Genomic DNA, 23,524 nt, shown 5'->3' with positions numbered 1-23,524 from the left:
AACTGTGAATATACTATTTATTTTTGGGTCACGTAAGATGTTGCATCCTAATGGCCCAGTCACAATGTCGGCGATCTGTCGGGGATTAGTTTTGGCCGGGGGTCGTCGTAGAAAATAAAGAATCCTTGAACAATCCTAGCAATAATCCTAATAAAAGTGGAGCAGTCACATTGTCTGAGATTTTTTCAAGGATTTTGACCCGGTTTTGTCGAAAAATCGTGGGATTAGCCTCCGATCGCCTACGATTGCATCGGAGGCGATCGGAGACGATATCTGCGAGCGTCTTTTCTTGTAATTTTTTCCCCCTGGGTATATGTGGGGGAAAAGGAGGGTTTTCTGACCTCGGTCATCTGTATTTCTCTCTGTACACTGTACTGTACTAGTCTCAGATTATTCGGAGGACGCCTCCGATTAATCAGAGGGCATCGTAGGTCATCGGAGATTGTGTCTGGGATGCCCAAAATGGGTGAAAAATCTTGCGAGCAATCTTAAAATTCAAGTTCAAAGTTGGGGACCGCGACGGGTGTGGTAGAAAAAATCTGCGACAACCCGCAGGCGTCCGGAGAGCGCCTCCGACGGGTGCAAAATCGTGAGATCTGTCTCAAGATTTTGTTCAAATTTCCCGGGTTTTACCCATCCCCGACGCATCGCAACTGATTTGTGACTGGCCACTAACCCAACAGTTTTTGTGAAGTAGGAGTTTAGTTGCTTGGCTTGTGTGACTTACAAGCTAAATACTTTCTTAAAAAAGGGGCATAAACGAACAACTGTTAGGTGTCTTTGGCGTAATGAAATCAGCCGTGCATTCTAGATGCTGTGGTAGATTATTTGAAGAACTTCCTTAACAGAACCAACTGGGAATTCCACTTTCAGTTGGCAGTAATTGTTGCCGTCAAGGTCCACCAGGAAAAGATGAAAAAATGGACAAGATGGCAGAGATGGTCTCCCAGGGTTAAATTTCTAGCCATGTGATTTTTCACTGACATCTATATATGTTGCTTGCTATTATTTTAATATTTTTTAGAATAATTTTTGAATATTTGAAAAATAACATACTCTATCTAAGTTTCCAATTGCTAAATTACAAAGCTTGCTGAAACAACATTATCTTTTGCATCTAGAAAAACATTTGTAATAAAAATTTTGAAGAAAACAGTAAGTTAATACAGGAATAAACTAAGAAATGAATAGTGCAAATAGTGTAGGAACTGAAAAAACTGTTTCTGAGAGTTCAGTTGCATGACATACACTGGAAAAGAGTTGGAACTTGGGCAAAATGTAAAAGGGACAAAATGCAAATCTTATCTGATATTAAAGGACCAAAATGAAGTGCTTCTATGCACCGGAACGATATCGGTAAGCTATATTAAATTGAAAAGATAAATGAACTGTCAAATCTTGAGTAAAAAGTACCTGGTGGTGCCCACGTAATCTACTTTAAAGAGTTTAATTCAGGAGAACTGAGGAGTAAGGGGTTCGTGATTGAATGTGTCACTGTCTACTGATTGTCAAGAGAGATTAATAGAAACAAGGCAGCAAAGCTGTCAAACGTACAGACAAAAAACAGAAAATAAAGATGCAAAAAAGGTCATTTTGTCAATTTTGATGCAATAATAAATAATGCTTATAATAGCACTGTCAGTCAACACTGAATTTTAATCTTGCACAACAGGTAACATGGTCAATAACAGGAGCAGACCCAGAGATATTTTCTGACAGTATTACAAAGTATCTATGTTGATCTATCCTCCATTTTGATGGTCTTCCAACAGAAAAAAATAGATACCAGTCAATATAAACTTAATAACCTGACTGTCTTCCGGAAGACCCAGAAGATGGTCTCAATCCACCCCTTCAATAAGATTACAGTTTCAGGACCATGAGAGTTCAAATTCACATAATGAAAGTCTCAATATTTGAAAAATGATGACAGTGCATAAAATAATATTACATAATGTTTAAAGACATAAAAAACAATACAACTGCTTATGTAGAAATACAGAAAATGTGCAGAGCCCCAGGCAGATGAGAGTTAAAAGTCACAAATGCAAGTGTTTGAGAAAAAATTATAAAGGAAAACAACAAAACTAGAAAAGCACTTTGAGAGTGCAGACCTCTGCCAAGGCAGCAATTGTTGATTATTATTGATAATTGATTGATTATTGATCCGGACCACCACCAAAAATTAATCATTGTCCTCTTTGGCCCACTTCCGACAGTTCCTGAAAATTTCTGCAAAATCGGTCCATAACTTTTTTGTGTTATGTGGATGACAGACAAACAGGGATGAAAATATAACCTCCTTGGCAGAGCTTGAGGTAAATATAATTCCAATGAAGATGCTATTCAAACTTTTAATCTTCCAGTTTGATATATATATATATATATATATATATATATATATATATATATATATATATTTAAAACTTATTTGCAATATTAAACAAAATTTACCTGCATAATTATCACTGCTTCCTTATTATTAATCTAGCAGAGAGCTTTACCTTTGGGAGTTTACAGGGAAATATCAACAAGTGTGCTTTACGTAATCTCATTTAATGGCCTATTAAAGCAAATGACTTTATAACTCTGAAATTAATCTAGTGATACCCAAGGGTAATTTACAGACTGACCCACTCAAAGGTCTTCAGGCCCATAAGTCACACCTTAAGAAAAGCACAAAACCATAATGCCCAAAATAGGAGACTACCAATCCTGATGCAATAATACATTATGTTTAACTGCACAGTCAACATCAACTTATGCACAACAGGTAACACAGACGAAAGTAAAAGCATAAGGCTCCAGGCCCATCAGATTTCAAGTTTATACTTAGAAAGTGCCAGAATGAGAAAAATGAAAATTTCACAAAAAATGCATAAATACAATAAACATGATAATCCAATAGAGCTGGTTTTCTCATGAGCTGAAGGCCAATCCTAAAAATCGTATTTGTAAGTTTAAAATTATAATAAGTGGCACAGTTTTCTTTTCATAATGTTTGCAGTAGCAGTGCAAAAAGATTGTTGTCAATTTTGATGTAACATTACATAATAAATTAGAGAATAATTATCACCAATTTTTGTTTATTGAATATAAATAGGATGGACATGTAGAAAATATGATTACCATTTGGCTTCATGTCCATGGGAGCTCCGAGTCCCACAATGAATATGCCAAAAAGATAATGAATATTACACTAAAATGTATAACTTCCAGAAAAAGAAGCCAATTAGACTGCTTTTCTAACTCAGGCTGCATTTTAGTCCTGTGTTTCTTTTTTGAAAGTTTGACAGTCATAAGTAACACGGTTTTCCCATAATGGTCATCAAGGCAGCAGCACCAAAAATTGTGTTTTCTTCTATTTTGATGCAACATTACATAATGCTTAACAGCATAATGACCATCGATTTTTAATAATAAAATATAAGTGTCATGGATTTTCACAAAATGTGACTAGCATGGGTCTTCAAGCCCGTGGAGGTTCTAAGGCTTCGTTCACATGCAATGTCTATTTTCTAAATTCTATTTTCTATTTGCGCTATCTTATGATCACGGTCTGTGCCCTGGATATCCCGCCGCGTAATTACTGGCAGCGCGAGCCAGTTACTTATAGTAACTTATAGTAACTGGCTCGCGCTGCCAGTAATTACGCGGCGGGATATCCAGGGCACAGGCCGTGATCATAAGACATGCCGCAAATAGAAAATAGAATTTAGAAAATAGACATTGCATGTGAACGAAGCCTAAGTCACACCTTGGAAATACCAATATGTGAAAAATTAAATTTTCACAAAAAACTGTTTAATTGCCAGAAAAATTTACCAAACAGACTGCATTGCCTACTGAAGCTGTATTTTAGTCCCATGTTTCTTTCCTGTAAGTTTGAGAACAGTAAGTGACATGATTTTCCTTAAATGGTCATCATGGGAGCAGTGCCCAAAATAGGGGTTTCTTCAAATTTTGATGGAATATTACATAATGTTTTACAGCATAATGACCATCAATTTTTAATTATAAAATATTAGTATCATGGTTATTCAGAAAATGTGACAAGCAAAAGTCTTCAGGCCAATGGAACTTCAAAGTCGCATATTGAAAATGCCAAAATGTAAACAAGACAGCACTGTTCTGAAATGGGTTTATTTCCATTTTTAACACTTTTTTAACATAAAACAAAATAAACAGTTTACTGCCATTTTTATATGACCAATGAAGAAAATTGATGAGATGGAAAAAGTATCAATAGAACAGTGTTAAATGTCCAACTTCCTCCATTCTGAGATTCTGAACATAGTGGATGAATGCATCTGACAAACTGCAATGATATGAGTTTATTTCCATTTTTGACACTTTATTACACAATACACGATAACAAGTTTACCATCATTTTTAAAAAATCAACTAACAATTGTAAAGATGCAGGAAATGTCAAACAAACACTTTTACGTATCTTATTAGTTCAATAATGAGACTGTTAACATGCCTAAGAATTGAATGTGAGGAAATGTGAAAAAACAGCATAACTTCTAAAATAATGAACTGATTATGCTGATTTTCAAACTCAACCTGCGTTTTAGTAAGATTGGCCCCTCCTGTGAGTATAATGACAATTGGCCAATCTATTTTTCTTATATTGTGTTATCAGTGTTGCATATATACTGAAAAAAGTGAAAAAACAGCATAAATTCCCTATAAGTGACCCGATCGTGCTGATTTTCGAACTTGACCTGCGTATTATGAATATTTATCAGTTCTGTAAGTTTCAAGCCAAAAGGTAAAATGGTTTTCCACTTATCGTGTTATCAGTGCTGCACATATGCTGAAAAAAGAGAAAAAATAGCCTAAATTCCCTAAAAATGACCCAATCACGCTGATTTTCGAACTTGACCTCCGCATTATGTATATTCATCAGTTCTGTAAGTTTCAAGCCAAAAGGTAAAATGATTTTCCACTTATCGTGTTATCAGTGCTGCATATATGCTGAAAAAAGTGAAAAAACAGCATAAATTCCATATAAGTGACCCGATCATGCTGATTTTCGAACTCGACCTGCGTATTATGAATATTCATCAGTTCTGTAAGTTTCAAACAAAAAGAAAAAACAGTTTTCCACTTATCGTGTTATCGGTAAAAGTGCACGGCGACGGTGGCAACGACGGCGACGACGGCGACGACGGCGACGGCAATGACAGACGCAGATGACGGCTATATGTACAGACACATCTGTGTCTGTACATAAAAATAGACAACAGCCTACCTATAAATATCATTAATCAAATATTGGTACTAAGCCCCACACTGTCTGTGTTTGACAAGTCCAATTGATAAATTAAGGGCCAATCAATTGATAAAAGAGCTTTTCTAAGCTTCGCCCAAGTCATAATCTTGACTGTCCCAAAATGCTGCACATCATGTATTTTCATGTATTCACTGCTCTTTTTGCTGCTACTGTCTCTGCATCAACTTTACAACATCATGCTGATGTCAATAATGATGTGTTGATGAAACTGGTTGAAAGACTGGACAAGCAAGAACAAGAGATAACATTCCTGAAAAGATTGGAGGCAGAGGTTGCTGCAGTAAAACAGGAAAACAAACAACTTAAGGTATTTTGTGCTTCACAACTTGCCTAATTGTATGATTGTGAATTTTCCAAGTTATATCCAGGGTCGGATCCAGAGATGTTTTTCTGACAGTCTTCCAAATTAACTTTGTTGATCCATCATCCATTTTTGACCGTCTTCTGACAAAAAAATTGATACCCGTCAATGTAAACTTGAAAATCTGACTGTCTTCCGGAAGACCCAAAAGACGGCCTGAATCCGCTCCTGCTATCCCTTGTCTCTCTTCACTCTTGTCAATAATAAAAAATTTTGACAACTTAAACAGCCTACATTCTATTATTTCCATATATTTAAATGGCATAGATACTAAAAAGTCTTATCAAACCTTTTTAATTAGTCAGATATTCAGAAAATCAAGTTGAAGCTTGATGCCCAAACTATCACTGTTCCTGAGCAAAATGCAACAAACTTTCACCATTCCATTACCAAGAGACAAGTGCAGCAAGGAAACTGTAAGCTCTAACATTATTTGTTAATACTTAAATGGACTTTTTGGCCAAAATTGTTACAAACCAAATATCATAAATCTTGATAAAAATACTGCAGGATTAAAGGAATATACCCCAAATCTGATAACGGGGAATCATAAAACCCCAATTTATTTAACAGATGCTACCACAACATATAATAACTAGTAGGTGTATTGAAGCCTTTCATCTGACCAAGACTGTTATTGAGGTAACCAATCACCCACAATGTCTGAAAATTGTTTATCAAAAATGTGCAGCATTCACAATGGGACAATCCAGAAAATATTTAAAGTAACAGATAACAGTAGAGTGTATTATACTGAGCATCTGTGTCCTATGTTTTAGTGGTGAGTTCATCGTGTTTACAAGGACCCCAGGGACCCCCGGGGAAAGATGGAAAGGATGGCAAGGATGGGAAAGATGGGAAAGATGGAATTCAGGTGATTTTACTCTATATATCTTCATTTATAACATGATGACTTTTAGAATAACTTTTCTTTCTACAATAAAATCGTATGCCATAATATATATTATTTTAATAAATTAATTATAAAACATTTTTTTAATTTTTTAATTTTTAAAAAATATTGCTTCTAGAGTATGAAGATGTGGAAATTTGACATAGAAACCTTTATTTCAATTGGAATTGATAGTGAAATGACGACAAGTACACGTACATCATATACAAACACTTTTTGACATATATATGTTATTGAATTGTAACATTCAACTTGTGTAAAATGATGAAATATGAAATCTTAACCACATTTTATCGCAAATATCTTAAATTAATCCACAGAACCCAGGTTTAACAGTAGACAGTCTCAAGCAAATCATTGGACTGCTTGGATATCAGTCACCACTACAAGGTAATGGTAGAGATGCTCAGCTCTTTATTGTAGCTTACAGCAGAAAACATTTTGCTACCACATAAGGTCTTATGAAATGCCTGCCTTTTCCTTCTTAACAATATACTTTTCATTTTAAATAACAAATAGCATGAAGAACAATTGCTTAGTAGTAACAGTAAACTATCAGATGCAAAATGAAATGCTAATTCATATTTCAATTTAGCTGTACTACTTAATATTATACAATTATTGATTTTGGTTATGTTTGGCCCAAAGTAGTGATGACTGAAGATGCCTTATGAATGGTAAGGTGACTGTACTCAGTACAAAGCATGCAGTTATGAAATGCATTAATTCTACACAGACAATGTTTTTATCTAAGGTATCTATCTGAATTCAAAAGATATACTTTTCAGTTGGCAACTCCTCAAGGAGCAGCGTTCAGGGACCACCTGGATTACCTGGGAGAGATGGTAGAGATGGAATGCAGGTAAAACCTTGCATGATTGGTATATATTCAATGGTTTTGTAATTCAAAATTATGATTGACTATTTATATTTTTTACTTTTAATTGAAAATTAGAGTATAAAGCAATTTCATAAAATAATACAACAATGCATCAGTTTATGCTTAATATGTAATAATCCCTATTCCTTTGTTGAATATCAGTTTTAATATTTTGTTAAATTTTCTAAGGGACCACCTGGACCTAAAGGGGACCCAGGATCTCTAACATTGGATACCCTCAAACAAATGCTGGGACAAATTGGAGCTCAGATAGGGGTGCCACCTACAGGTTTGTCTGGTGCTTTAACTACATGAATCTCTTCCTTTTAGTTTGGGAATACATTCTACAATTTTACTGCATTGATACGACTTCATTAGTGTCTTCAGTTTTTATCCATTTCTTTTAATGTTTTACTTTTTTTAGTTAAAAGACAGCTATTAACTGGATAAAGATTGTGCAACATTACTAGTAAGTTGATCATTAATGTGTCTGTTCTGAAAGTGTAAGTTTTCATATGGTATCTGGTGTATGAGCAATATCAGCCATTGTGAGGCAGTGTTTACCAGTCCAATATGTTTCTCTAGGTTTAATGCACGTGTGTTTTCAGGCCTACCAGCCAATACCAGCCATGGTGGGGCAGTTTACACACGTTGGGGCAGAACAACTTGTTCAACACATTCAAAGCTTTTGTACAAAGGTAAAGTGCTATATTATTGTACTATATTACTGACAACGATGTTACAACCAATTAATGGTGCAAGTTTAGTTGACTATGTGATAGCAGACTCAGAGATATTTGATAGCATTCTTGACTTTGATGTTTTGGATATGGACTTTTCGGACCATTTCCCCTTGTCTTTTGTGATACAATGTGAGGCACACACAGATGGGGACGAGGATGAGAACGTGACTAGTAATGTTACAAAAGGGCTTCAGTTTATATGGGACGCTGCAAAAGCCAGCCAGTTTAGAGATATTCTTGACGACAATATATCTAAAGACATGCTTCAACAGTGTTCTGATTTAATGCAAAATAACATAAACGAGTCTGTATTGCTACTTAACCAAGTCTTTTACAGAGCTGCGGAAGCTATGAAGGTTAAGGGCAAAACCGGACGACAGGCGGACAGAACTCAACCCGATTGGTGGGATGCAGACTGTAAAGAATCGAAAGTTAAATCAAATGCGTAAAAACCCAACGGCGCCAACTGTTAAAGACTACATAGAAAGTAAAAAAAGTGTTCAGACAGACGTGTCGTGAAAAAAAAGGATATCAAACAGCAACTGGCAAGAAGCAGAATTGTTAAAAGTTGAGATGATACAAGGGCATTCTGGGCAAATGTGGCACAGTTATCTAGGACACCTCGCAAAAGACACAAATCTCTGCCACGAAGTGGTATGAATACTTTAAGGAGTTATTGAATAGTGGTAACACAGTTATAGATGATGTTTTTCATGAAGATGTTATGGAAGGTCTGAGAGTGCACAATGGACACTGTGATTGTTGTGACGAAAATAAACCATATAAATTGAATAAAGTGATTACAGTTGAGGAAGTTCGCAGTGTAATCAGACAAATGAAGAATGGTAAAGCGGCAGGTCTGGACGCCATTCCATGTGAATTCTTAAAAAATGCAAATGATGTGTGCATTCAGTGTTTGAGTGATATATTTAATTGTGTTCTTGCCACTGGACAGTTCCCTGAATCGTGGTCGGTTGCCATCATTTTTCCTTTGCATAAAAAAGTAGCACGAATGATCCAAACAACGTCAGAGGCATATCATTACTAAGTGTTGTTGGCAAGGTGTTTACTAAATTATTAAGTAATAGATTAAATACCTGGGCAACTCGGGAGGATATTATCAGTGAATGCCAGGCTGGTTTTAGGAAAGGGTATTGCACACAGGACCAAATATTTTCATTACAAGCAATGATACAAAAATACTTGTCGAAAAAGGGAGGTAGATTTTACTGTATGTTTGATGATTGCGTGGATCACCAGTACCTCTGGTTTAAAATATGTGCAAACGGTATCCATGGCAAAATGCTCAGTGTTCTCAAGTCTATGTATGCACAATTGCAAGCTTGTATAAGGCTACCAAACACATCAAGTTACACATCAACGTTCTCATGTACATGTACCGGTAGTGTTGGTACCAGGCAAGGATGCATGGTCAGCCAGTTTTTGTTTTGCTTATTCATAACTGATCTCATTTATCTTTATGAAGAATTCTCCTGCCAAGGTATTTATATAAATCTGGAGTTCATGAACATTACCTCGCTTTTATATGCAGATGACTTAGCAAACTGTGCTGTAACTGTGTGAAATCTGCAAAGACTCTCAGATTACTTAGCGTTGTTCTGTAAACGCTGGAAAATGAATGTAACCGAAGTAATAGTTTTCAGAAATGGTGGTTACCTTAGACATTACGAGAAATGGTTTTTTGACAGTGTGGAGTTAGAGACTGTATCACATTATAAGTACTTGGGTATTACGTTTACTCCAATGCTGTCTTGGTCCAAAGCAAAACAAACTTTATCAACTCAAGCAAAGCAATCTATGGAAGATGTTTCAGGTTATTTAAAAATGTGGGATCTTTGCCCCACGTCTTATGTTTTAAGATATTTGATTCAATGATAAAACCCATACTTACATATGGAGCAGAAATATGGGGTAATGAAATATCCGAATCAATAGAGAATGTTCAAGTTAAGTTTTGTAAAAGATTATTGATGGTATCGGATAATGCAAGCACACAAGCAGTTCTTGGGGAATGTGGTCGTTACCCTCTATACATAGATTATCATGTCAAATGTATTAAGTATTGGTTCAAGCTTTTGTGTATGGATGATGGTAGGCTACCGAAATCATGCTACAAGTTACTATTTGACTTAGATAGTAGTGGGAGGCAAACATGGGCGAGTGACATCAAGCATCTTTTATACGTATTCATATGGATTTGGAGTAGTATGGGAAAACCAAGGATGTGGAAATGTGGGACTTAATATTTTTACAGAACAGTTTAGACAATGATTAATGGATATAAGCAAGCAGAATTTGTATTTCTCAGTACGCGAATCAGGCAAGCTAAGGACCTTCAGCTCATAAAAACTAGATTTGGTATTTGAGGAATACTTATCTTTTGTGTCCATAGCAGAGCATAGAAGGGCCTACTGCAAGTTCAGAATATCAAACCACAATTTACAGATTGAGAAGGGTCGGTATGCCAGTGTAGATGGGGAAAATAGAGTATGTGCTGCATGCCTTTCTGATGGCATAACAATTATTGAGAATGAGGAACGTGTTAATGTCATGTAGTTTATATAGCCATCTGAGGGAACGCTATATTCCCGAGATTACAACATTGTCACTAGCGACTGCTCTGTCATCACATAATGTTGACTTTATAAAAAGACTTGCGGCCTTCATATATCATGCTGAGGAATTAAGAGATGTTTTTTTAGATAAGTGACACTAGTGGGCTGGATTTGGTCTTTAAGTGCAATTTAAGTTCACAAGTGATCTTACACGATCTTAATCAGTACAGCAGTAGTCTTAAAATGCACTGAATCTGCTTTTAAGATTAAAAATGATCTAACACCTACAAGTACTTATGTGGTCAAGCAGTTTCCTCCCCTCACAATGGGGGATACCTCCCCTCACAATAGAGAACACCTCTGCTCACAATAGGAGAACGTGTAAGGGGAGACAACTTAATTGTCTGTTAGACTAGAAATGGTCTTACTCATGGTTTAAGATCATGTAAGACTATTTGTGAACTTAAATTGCACTTTAAGACCAAATCAAGCCCACTAGTGTGATTTGTGTCATTTATGATATATATTCCTGTTTAGTCAGCTCAGTATTATTATAAATAGAACTCAGTTGATGTACACTTGGCCTGTAGGCCTCAAATACAGTTAAATAAACTAGGTAAAGTGCTATTCAAAATAATAATAACTATATCTTAACGATAATAATAATACAAATTTTTGAATTATATATATATATATATATATATATATATATATATATATATATATATATATATATATATATATATAATTTTGAATTTGACATCTATGGTTATGAGTAAAATCTTTAAAAATGGCTTTTATAATTTTATATCAGGGATATCTGCTGGAACCTACTACAACAAAGTTGGAGGAGGCAGTAATTACCTGTGTTTGCCACAGACACCAGAGTGGGGGAAATACCAAGATGGAGGGCAAGATTTAGGTTCTTACATACATGGTGTGGAATATCAGAATGTCAGGACTAATATATTTTCAACAACCAATACAGGAGGTCAGGAATTTATTCAGCATGATGCCCCCTGTGCTGTATGCTTCACCCAAACACGTCCCAGTCATGTGATGGTACCAGCCAAGAAGACATGTCCAGCTGGGTGGACAACAGAGTACATTGGATACCTGGTATCAGATCATGATGGTAACCATAAAACAGAGTTTGTCTGCCTTGATGAAGCTCCAGAAGTGGTAGCTGGAGGCCATGAGGACAAAAACGGTGCCTTGTTCTACACTGCTGAAGCTAAGTGTGGTTCTCTCCCCTGTCCACCATATGTGGATGGAAGAGAACTGGCCTGTGTTGTCTGTACTAAATAGTGCAGAAGATTAAATGTGGTTCATAATATTGACACTTAAAAATGACCATAAGGTGTGCTGTCAGTACTAAACAGTTAATATATATGTTGAATGAATATAATAATAATCTGTGAGTAGGATCCGAGAAAGATGGCCTGTTTTTGCTAATTTTTGATAAAATGACCTTAGGAATAGCCTTTGATGAACTTAAATGTGTTATTTCCTACAATATTACTAATTTACTAATCAAAAGATACATGTGTTCCATTTTTATTTGGCTTTGTACCATAGGCAATGCCTATTCAATTTTCAGCAGCAAATTAGTTAAGTAAGCAAAAAATTTTAAATGATATAAAATACATCTATTATGTAGGTTTTTGGTTAATTCATGAATATTGAATTAAAGATACCAATTACAATAAAATGCTTTTGATTAGTTGATTTGTGTCTGCATAGTAAATAAAGTAACTTTTGAAGAGCAGAATTTTTGTTATATTTTCTCTTTCTTTCTTTATTTTAATACAATTATGTAATTATTCAACATGTTATTATGTACAACACGTTTGGATTAGGGATATACATTAAAAAGATCACCTTGGAAGTTCACAGTTTAAAGCTTTATCAAAATGTGTCAAACAAACTACTGAAGATCTCTTTATATAAACATCAACTTATCATATTTAAGCTTAACATCAGGGACCCAGAATAGGGTGATACATTACATAGACATATCACTGTAATGGCATACACCATGGTGAAGAGTATGTTTCTCATTATAACTGCTGTTGTTATGACAGCAATGACACCAAATGCACAACATGTTGAAGTCAGTGATGATGCATTGATGAAACTGGTTGAAAGACTAGACAGACAAGAACAAGAGATAATCCAACTAAAACATGGAAGCCAAATGCTGAGGGAGGAAAATAGCAGGTTTAAAGTAGAAATTTCCAAGTTGAAGAAATTGGAAGCAGATGTTCACACAATCAAAAGGGAAAATGAGAACTTGAAGGTAGAAAACATAGGCAACAGAGCTAGAGCTATATACGTTCTTATTGTATAATTATATAATATTGCTCTAGCTGTGTGTGTGTGTATATGTGTATAAAGGATATCTTAATCCTAGCATGAATTTCAACTGTCAGAAACATATGAGAACAGAGACTGCTTACTGAATTGCAATAAAAAATCTTAATCAAGATGATTTCATCGTTGCAGAATTTTGAAAATAGCAAAAAATTTAAGATTTTATTATAAAATAAGAAATAGTAGAGTCTGAAAAGAGATGCTCATGAATATCTTTAAATTTATAATCTACAGAAATAAAGATACCTAATTTCAGGTCAAGATACAGGAAATTAGCCTTAAACTGCAAGAACTGACATCAAACACTGAAAACCCTACCTTCCAGTACTCAAATGATGATGATAACAAAACCCATTACTTAACCAAAAGACAAGTACTTGGCAGCCGTGAGTATAATATTTAATCTTGGGTCATATGTAAGATGCTGCATGGGTCAACAGTATATAGTAGGAGATTACTAGCATTGGTTATGTAACTAACAAGCTCAGTATCTAAAAAAGAGAATAACTGAACTGATTTCATGTACATATGACAAAATGAAAGCAGCTCTGCATTTTACAGCTTTTGCTGTGGTAGATATTTGAAGTTCAAATTGAAGTAAGCACATCCTAAACAGAACCAACTGATAACTCCACTTTTGGTTGGCAGTCTTTGCTGCCCACAAGGTCCTCAGGGTCCACAAGGTTGGAGTTGGAGCAGTGTTTACAATTTGACTCATAGGTTTAATGTGTGTTTTCAGGTCTACCAGTCACTACCAGTCAAGGTGGAGCAGTTTACACACGTTGGGGCAGAACAACCTGTGCAGCACATTCACAGCTTTTGTATGCAGGTAAATACTTGAAACACATGCCTTTTATAAACATGTGTCCAAAGATAAGTAAATCACTTGTACTTAAGTTTTCTTTTCAATTTTGGCCCCTATGACAATGAAAAATTTATGGACTTTTTCAGGGATATCAGCCGGATCTTACTGGACCCAAACTGGAGGAGGCAGTAATTACCTGTGTTTGCCACAGACACCAGAGTGGGGGAGATACCAAGATGGAGGGCAAGGTACTGGTTCTTACATACATGGTGTGGAATATGAGAGGATTTACTCAAACATATTTTCAACAACCAATACAGGAGGCCAGAATCCTGGTCAGCATGATGCCCCCTGTGCTGTATGCTACACCCAAACACGTCCCAGTCATGTGATGATACCAGCCAAGAAGACATGTCCAGCTGGGTGGACAACAGAGTACAATGGATACCTAGTATCAGAATATGATAAATACCAGAGAACAGAGTTTGTCTGCCTTGATGAAGCTCCAGAACTAGTAGCTGGGGGCCAGGAGAACAAAAATGGTGCTTTGTTCCATACTGATGAAGTTAAATGTGGTACCCTCCCCTGTCCACCATATGTGGATGGAAGAGAACTGGCCTGTGTTGTCTGTAGTAAATAGTGACCATAACATAATGACTGACCTGTTGTGATTTTTCAAATTGCATACAAACTGACACATGCATAAAAATTGTCCATGTTGAATTTCAAGTGGCACTTCCAAGAAATATGGTGATAGGTACCGGGTAATTATTAAAATATGCTTTTTCATTTCATGTTTTGCTTTACATCCAGTGCTTCACACCAATAGCATTTTATCAACTTTATTGATTTTAACAGCAAATTAATAAATAAGGCAAATGACTTGGTTTTGGTTGTAAGTTTTTTTGTGAAAAGTGAATAAAAGAAAACATAATATACTTTTGATACACACTTGTGTCTGAGTAATATATAAAATAGCCATAAAGTACAATAATTTTTGGTTATTTTAATTGGATTAAACTTGGAGATAAAAATAATTTTCAGGCCATACTGAATGTGCACAACACATGTACATGTAGACTTAAGAGATATGCGAAAAAACTAGTTTATAACCTTGGTTTCATATCAAACTGTGTCAAACAAACATATGAAGGCCGGTGGCATGAGTTTCAACTTGGTCTTGTGATACATATGTATCTATTTATGTAAACAACACACAAATATTATCAACTGCTAGTCTGAGACAAAGACCCAGGTTAAAGACCAACTGTATACATGTATATATTACCTACAATTTATGGTGTACACCATGACCAAGTTAATATTTCTAATTGTATCTGCTGCTGTTATAACAGTAGTAACATCAACTTTACAACATCATGCTGATGTCAATAATGATGCTTTGATGAAACTGGTTGAAAGAGTGGACAGGCAAGAACTAGAGATAAAAAATCTAGTTAGAAAACTAAACAGACAAGAACAAAAAATGAAAAAACTTGAGGCTGAGGTTGCTGCAGTCAGACTGGAGAACAAACAACTTAAGCTATTTTGGGCTTTGAATTTTAATTGTCTCTCGACAAGATTATGGTTTTTACCAATAATTAACAGAAATGTCAATAAATAGTTAAAACAAACACAATAATTAACAATCTAAGTTCTACAATTTCCATGACTTAAAAATCACATATCTGTAGACCAATTAAAACTATAATTAATCTTTCTTTCACTTTCAAATTAGTCAGATATTCAGAAAGACAAGGTGAAGCTTGATGGGCAAACCACCATGGCTGCTGAAAAATACAGAGCAAAGTTTCACTATGGAAAGCATTCCATTACCAAGAGACAAGTGCTGCCAGGAAACTGTAAGCTAAATCACTTGTAATAGGTCTTATGTTGACTTGTTTACACCATTTTTACACAATATAACCTGAGGAATTATTGCTAAACATGACCAAAAAGGAACTAAAAGAATATGTTCCACATTAAAAAATGTGAAGATGCATTAAATTAAACTCCAATTTCTACAGTATATATTCAAATGTTTATTCAAATGTTTATTAATCTTTTTTATTCCCATAGAAGTATTTTAGCAGTAACTTTGGCTGTCTTTTAGCTTTAGAGTAGTATAGGGTCTTACTATTGTATGCTTAATAGTTAAGGGACAAATCAACTCATATATATGTGTCCTATATTTTAGTGGCGAGTTCAGTCTGTGTACAAGGACCCCAAGGACCTCCAGGAAGAGATGGCAGGGATGGATTCCAGGTTAAAACTTAATTTTCCAGACTTACTTTACAAATAATTACGTACAACATATTATTTAAGAATAAACTGATTTTTCTATTTAAAAATATGTACAATTATATAAGTTAATTTTGCAAATATATATAAGAGCGCATTCTCAACGAATTAAGCCAGGCTTTACAAAGCCGGTGACCTAAAAATGGCGGACGTACATGAAAGAAAAACCGCCTAATCTTTAAATAGTCTCTCCGCCTCTCACACGCCTCCCCACACGTCGTCCCTGCGGGGTACAGTAATTAAATCTCGGCTCCGAACATTAATATATCCGTGAATATCTCTGGTGATATTATCTCCGTAGATAGTCAATTCATTGCTGCTCTACGGGCCAAATTATTCCTTTTTCGTCTCTGTTTTCAAACATAATAGAACAGAAGAGCTTTTTTCCTTCGATCGCCTTCAGCCGCCATGCTTTCTTCACCACGAGTTTAACTGATGAGCATGCGCACTTAATATTTCTCAGGTAGCTTCCGCATGGCGAACGGAGCCGAGATTTAATTACTGTACCCCGCAGGGACGACGTGTGGGGAGGCGGAGAGACTATTAAAAGATTAGGCGGTTTTTCTTTCATGTACGTCCGCCATTTTTAGGTCACCGGCTTTGTAAAGCCTGGCTTAATTCGTTGAGAATGCGCTCTAAGTTAATTTTGCAAATATATATATATGATAATCCTAAAAAAATAATTTTACAAAAAGCTTCTTGGTGATAGAGCAACAAGATTCATACTTATGGCATAAACTAGTTGATTATAAACAGATATAAAGTCATTAGCATAATCCTCTACACATGTAATACTATGAGTTAACTGATATCTGTGTGAACAGAATATTAAAAAACTTTTCCTTAATGTAATAAAAGCAAGGTTATTCCCTAGCTTTATAATTCAGAGACATGTCTAAGATTTGATATAGGTTAAAAATTGGGACCAAAATAATTCAAACTCAGTTAGTCATGTAACTTATGTACTGATAACTTTTTACCCTTTGTATCTTGTTCAAAGCTTCAAATATCATGAAATATATATGTCATAGGCACAGATCAAATCTAGTCCTATGCATAAAAAGCCCATACCCCATGTTTATTACACCCTGGCTGGACCCATTCTTTATGGTGTCTTTGCATTGTTAACAGCATAATGGGCAAGTTAAATGACCAAGTTAATTGATCAAGCTGCCAGTTTGTTTGTATGGCATATGCAGGGGATGTCTGCTAATATACCGGTAGATAGAAGCTAATAGGCTAAGTATGTTTCACACATTGGATTTTTTAAGGGACCACCTGGACCCAAAGGAGAATCAGTTTCTCTAACATTAGACAACCTGAAACAAATGCTACGGCAAATTGGAGTTCAGATTGGCATGCCAACTACAACAGGTTTGTCTAATAACTCTTATGTCCTAGCTATGCTCTTTAATTGTTCTTTACGTTTTTGTCAATCTTGTCTTCAAATTAGAAAATATATATTCTACAGTTATATACAGTGAATTCATTCATTGTTTCCTCTTTATTTTAGATTTTACTCATTAATAAAATAATGTCTTCTCAGAATAGGTGCAAAGGTTCTCTAAGAGTTATCTAACGTTATGGAATGTTCTGAATAAATGTTCACTATTATTGCACCAGCATGATCAATCTATGATCATCTATCTCTGTGTTGATTCTCCTTTTAAAAGTGCATTCAGTGTAATAAGCATAATTTTCTGGCACTATATACCCTTAAGAAGCAATCGGGTAACTGTAACTTTTTTATTTTATCAAATAGAAAAGGGGATCCGAGATTGTCTGAATAAGCTAGGAGAAGGGGGACTGTCCTGATACCTCATCCAATACCAGCTATGGTAAAACGGTGTACTAAACAATGGTTCTCTAGTTTTAATGTATGTTTTCAGGTCTACCAGCCAATGCCAGCCATGGTGGGGCAGTTTACACACGCTGGGGCAGAACAACCTGTTTGACACATTCAAAACTTTTGTACAAAGGTAAAGTGTTTAAGTACATCTTTCTTAAGTATGGTTCTATTAAACCATTTAGTCAAAATAATAATAACAATGATGATAACAATAATATCATGATAATAAATACAATACTTGAATACCGGTACATTAATATTTTATTTTAAATTTGACACTGATAGTTACAGGTTAAATTCCTCACTAAAAATGGCTTTAAAACTTTTTGTATCAGGGATAATTGCTGGAACCTACTACAGCAAAACTGGAGGAGGCAGCAATTACCTGTGTTTGCCACAGACACCAGAGTGGGGGAAATACCAAGATGGAGGGCAAGGTACTGGTTCTTACATACATGGTGTGGAATATGAACTTATTAGGACTAAAATATTTTCAACATCTAATGCAGGAGGTCAGGATTTGCTCGATCATGATGCCCCCTGTGCTGTATGTTACACCCAAACACGTCCCAGTCATGTGATGATACCAGCCAAGAAGACATGTCCAGCTGGTTGGACAACAGAGTACAATGGATACCTGGTATCAGCTCTTGACTCACACCAGAGAACTGAATTTGTCTGCCTTGATGAAGCTCCAGAAGTGGTATCAGGGGGTCATGAGAACAAAGATGGTGCCTTGATATACACCGCTGAGGTTAAATGTGGTCCCCTCACCTGACCACCATATGTGGATGGAAGAGAACTAGCATGTGTTGTCTGTACTAAATAGTGACCATGACTGTATTGACCCTTGTTGATTCTTCAAAATAGTAGTGACTATATATAGAATTGATTGTCTGTGAAAATCATTTTATGAAGTGACCTTATGAACTGCTTACATTGAATTTAAAGTGGTGTTTCCAAGAAATATGGTGACAGAAGTAATAATTAAAATATACATTTCTGTTTTATATTTGGCTTTATATCTAGTACTTCACGCTAATAGATATTTATATACAAAAAATGATTTCAACAGCAAGTTTGTTAATTAGGCAAATGGGTTGGACAGATTTGCGTTGGTATAGTACAGTTTATAAAATAAGTTTACTGTAAAGTACAGCAATTTTTGGTTATTTTAATTGAATTTAGCTATCTATCTCCTATTATGCCGTCGGGCATCTAGGGCGTCAACAATGGTCCATACAAGTTGACATGACTCAGGGGGCTCGGCACATCAAGTAGTGTTGAATATCTGTTTCCGTTACTGTAACGGTTTTCCGGGGTGGGGTTGCTGATTTGGGTTTTCAGGAGCCTTTCACTGCTGCCTCAGCATTTCCTGGGTCAGCATGTGGAGGCGATCGAGACATATATATGACTAGCCTGGCAGAGCTTGATTGAGACGGTGGACATGACTGAGTTTTGTTGAGTGACATCGGTACGAAGCTCCCCTCAGTGTCCATTTGCCAGCCGTTTGACCCCTTTATTGAATTTAACTAAGAGATAAAAATGTCTGTTAATACCATATTATATAGGAACAACACATGTTTATTTGACTAGTTTTATTTATTATCTTGACTGCATGTCAAACTGTGTCAAACAAACTTATGAACATGACATGAGTTGCAGCTCGGTCTAGTAATATCTCTTTATATAAACAACATACATATATTATCATATCAACTTCTAGTCTGAGTCAAAGACCCAGGTTAAAGACCAACTGTATATATAATACCTAAAATAAATGGTGTACACCATGACCAAGTTAGTATCTTTAATTGTATCTGCTGTTGTTATAACAGTAGTAACATCAACTTTACAACATCATGCTGATGTCAATAATGGTGCTTTGATGAAACTGGTTGAAAGAGTGGACCAACAACAACTAGAGATGAAGAAACTAGTTGGAAAACTTAACAGACAAGAGCAAAAGATGAAAAAACTTGAGGCTGAGGTTGCAGTAGTCCGGCTGGAGAACAAACAACTTAAAGGGATAATAACTCTTCGTATGAGATCTATATTTCACAATAAAAACATTGTGAATAACTCATAGAAATATAATATATTCTGTTTTACCACAAAAAACGGCAGTTACAGCTATTATTCTGATATCTGAGCTTGTCTTTAGACCACGTGACCTCCATTGATGGCTATACTCTGTTAAAATCTCTTAAGAGATTTTAACAAAAAACCAAACTTTTTAGAAAAAAACCAGGGACTAACTTTGAATGTAAAAATGGATTCATTAACCATTGGTAAGTATGGGAAAATTGTCGTTTACTCCAGGAAAATTCATTTTTTGGCCGAAACGAAGAGTTATTATCCCTTTAAGGTATTTTGGGCTTTGAATTACGTCTCTCAGCATGATTGTGGTTTTTACCAATAGTTCTGTCCACCTTATCTTGAATGTCAATGAAAAATGAAAATGTATGTTCTACAATTTCCATGTATTTAGAATCACGTATCTATTAACACATTTAATTAAATCATGGACATAATGAGAAAAACAAGATTGCCTTTACCACATAGGGCATTTTGAATTCCTCCAGGAATAAACATATCAAATTCTCACATAGTTTCCAAATTGACAGAACAAATTGCACTTATACTTCATCTCTATAATTTTATTGTCTCATCCACCCGAAAGATTGACTCATGTTATCGCGAACTACCTGCCCAAATGACACAAAAATTCATCGACAACTGCGATATGCTCGCTACCTGTACGGGAGGTCGCGTGATCCGAACGCACATAGTTTCATGAAGAGCTCACGTTAAGCCGATTATCCTTTGATCTTGCTCCAGGTTTCTCGTCCTTCTCTCATTATGTCCATGATTAAATATATATTCTTCTGCTTTGTTTTCAAATTAGTCAGATATCAAGTTGAAGCTCAATGGACAGACCATGGGTACGATCACAGTTGCTGAGCAAAATGGAACAAAGTTTCACTATGGAAACCATTCTATAACCAAGAGACAAGTGCAGCAAGGAAACTGTAAGCTGTAACATTATTTGTTACAGGTCTACATTAACTTATTTATACCATTTTAACAAAATTTTATTGCTTAACATGATTTAAAAAAAAAAGATATGCTCCATGTTTAGTAATAATAAATTTAGAAATATATTAAACTCTATATCCTACATTCAAACATTTATTAAATACGTTCCTAAAGATATCATTAGGAGTTTTTACCTGTAAGTTTTATCCTCTGATTGTTTTATATTTCTGAGTTCACCAAAGCCTTACATTTTCAGATACATTAATTTCACATGTAAAAACTGTTACTTTTATTATAAGATAATTCTACTGTATGTTAAACAGTTTACATCATCATTCCCAATGTTGTAAGCCAACAAATCACTTAAAGGGATAATAACTCTTTGTTTTGGCCAAAAAATGAATTTTCATAGAGTAAACAACAATTTTTCCATTTTTACATTCAGTTTGTCCCTGGTTTTTTTCTAAAAAGTTTTTTTTTTGTTATGATCTCTTAAGAGATAATAACAGGGTATAGCCATCAATGGAGGTCACGTGGTCTAAAGACAAGCTCAGATATCAGAATAATAGCTATAACTGCCGTTTTATGCCGTTTTTGTGGTAAAACAGAATATATTATATTTCTATGAGTTGTTCACAATGTTTTTTATTGTGAAATATAGATCTCATACAAAGAGTTATTATCCCTTTAACTGTACCGGGTATGGTAAATATTTGAAAACAGATATTTACATGCAATGGTTGACTTACAGTTAACAGCAACTTCACGTAAAAAAAGTACTTCAAATCTAATATATATCTGTATAATATGTTCTAGTGGTAACTTCAGGGTGTCTACAAGGACCCCAAGGACCCCAAGGGAAAGATGGCAGGGACGGCAAGGATGGAAAAGATGGGAAAGATGGAATTCAGGTAACTTTACTCATTTTTGTTTGTGAAAAAATACATGAATCCCTTTTTGATATAAAAGTAATGAGAATGTACTGAACTGTAGTTTTTTGGCCCAAATAAGTTGATAGTGAACACGATCGATATGTATATAGAATACTGACTTGATGTACATGTGGATGCAATTTGATTCGAATGTTAATAAACCTCATGCTCAAAGTAAGAAATGACTCCCCAAGGAATGTTCACCTTTTATTATTACAAATAAATTAATCCACAGAACCTAGGTTTAACAGTAGACAGTCTCAAACAAATCATTGGACTGCTTGGATATCAGTCACCACTACAAGGTAATCGTAGGTCTGCTCTCTATATTATAGATGATATATTAAGTTATGATAGTTTAGTCGACATTTTAAAATATTTATAGATTTTAGGTGGAAAATGATGAAAAATGATGCCAGTCCTTTTTAAACAATATTTTTTAAATATAACTCATCAAAGCCAATCACTAAGTGTTTTAACACTAAGTGTTAAAACAGAAAAATATCAGATGCAAATGATAATTATTTTCATTTATATTTACTAAGATATCCTTTTCAGTTGTCAACTCCTCAAGGAGCAGTGTTCAGGGACCCCAGGGAATACCTGGGAGAGATGGTAAAGATGGCAGAGATGGAATACAGGTAAAACTTGCATGATACGTATACAGTTACTCATTTTTTAATTCAAAATCATGATTGGATCATATTGGGTTTTTATTGAAAATTAGACAATAATGCAATCTGTGAACTATGATATCCACTTCAGTCTTAAAATGTCATGAAAATGTGCATCTATTTTAAACTGTTTTGTTCTTCTTGAAATATCATGAAAATGCATGTTTAAAAAGAAATATTAATTGTTCCATGAGATAAACCTCTAAAATATCTTGACATGTAATTTCAAATACTCAACTCATTGATAACAAATTTGTAGTTTATATTACCAGTTTATACTTCTGTTCATATATATTCCTTTGTGAAATAGCAGTTTCAATATTTTTATTCAAATTTTCTAAGGGACCACCTGGACCTAAAGGGGACCCAGGATCTCTAACATTGGATACCCTCAAACAAATGCTGGGACAAATTGGAACTCAGATAGGAGTGCCACCTACAGGTTTGTATAGTGCTATAACTAAATCAGGCACTTCTTTTTTAATAATGATGATTATTTTTTTTATATGGGGAATGTAGTCTTCTTTCCTCTGACACTGACTTTATTTTTAGATTTCATGAAAGTTTTACTTATCGCTTAAAGCCACACAAAAAAGGATTTAAATCACATTCTAAGCGCATGGATTGCTTTTTGTTGAACATATCTGATAGGAAAATTCATACCCTTAAAACATAAAATGACAGCTAAATGGTCTTAATTGTCTTGACACGGTTTGAAAAGGGCACTGCATTTATGTTGCAATTGTAGTTCAGTTCAGTCAATGAAAGGAATGGTG

The 23,524-nt window shown here is 35.1% G+C and overlaps 2 protein-coding genes across 2 annotated transcripts; both read left to right on the top strand.

Moving 5' to 3' along the window:
• Positions 1-5,198: 5,198 nt before the first annotated feature.
• LOC147762644 (uncharacterized) lies at positions 5,199-14,835 on the top strand. The gene is made up of 9 exons (XM_087010352.1): positions 5,199-5,609; positions 5,965-6,079; positions 6,443-6,537; positions 6,897-6,966; positions 7,365-7,438; positions 7,646-7,745; positions 8,065-8,154; positions 13,888-13,977; positions 14,100-14,835. Exons 1-9 carry the CDS (start codon positions 5,403-5,405, stop codon positions 14,591-14,593), a joined length of 1,335 nt encoding a protein of 444 aa, XP_086866478.1. The 5' UTR covers positions 5,199-5,402; the 3' UTR covers positions 14,594-14,835.
• An 810-nt stretch (positions 14,836-15,645) lies between these two features.
• Positions 15,646-20,471, top strand: LOC147762643 (uncharacterized). The gene is made up of 5 exons (XM_087010353.1): positions 15,646-15,815; positions 16,151-16,218; positions 17,526-17,628; positions 18,144-18,233; positions 18,439-20,471. Exons 1-5 carry the CDS (start codon positions 15,737-15,739, stop codon positions 18,879-18,881), a joined length of 783 nt encoding a protein of 260 aa, XP_086866479.1. The 5' UTR covers positions 15,646-15,736; the 3' UTR covers positions 18,882-20,471.
• The last annotated feature ends 3,053 nt before the right edge of the window (positions 20,472-23,524 follow it).

Source organism: Lingula anatina, chromosome 4 (assembly GCF_051362555.1).
Source record: "Lingula anatina isolate TDL-2025a chromosome 4, LinAna3.0, whole genome shotgun sequence".
NCBI classification, from domain to species: Eukaryota; Metazoa; Brachiopoda; class Lingulata; order Lingulida; family Lingulidae; genus Lingula; species Lingula anatina.
Note: the sequence above shows the minus strand (reverse complement) of the source record. Positions and strands in the feature narration are given on the sequence as shown.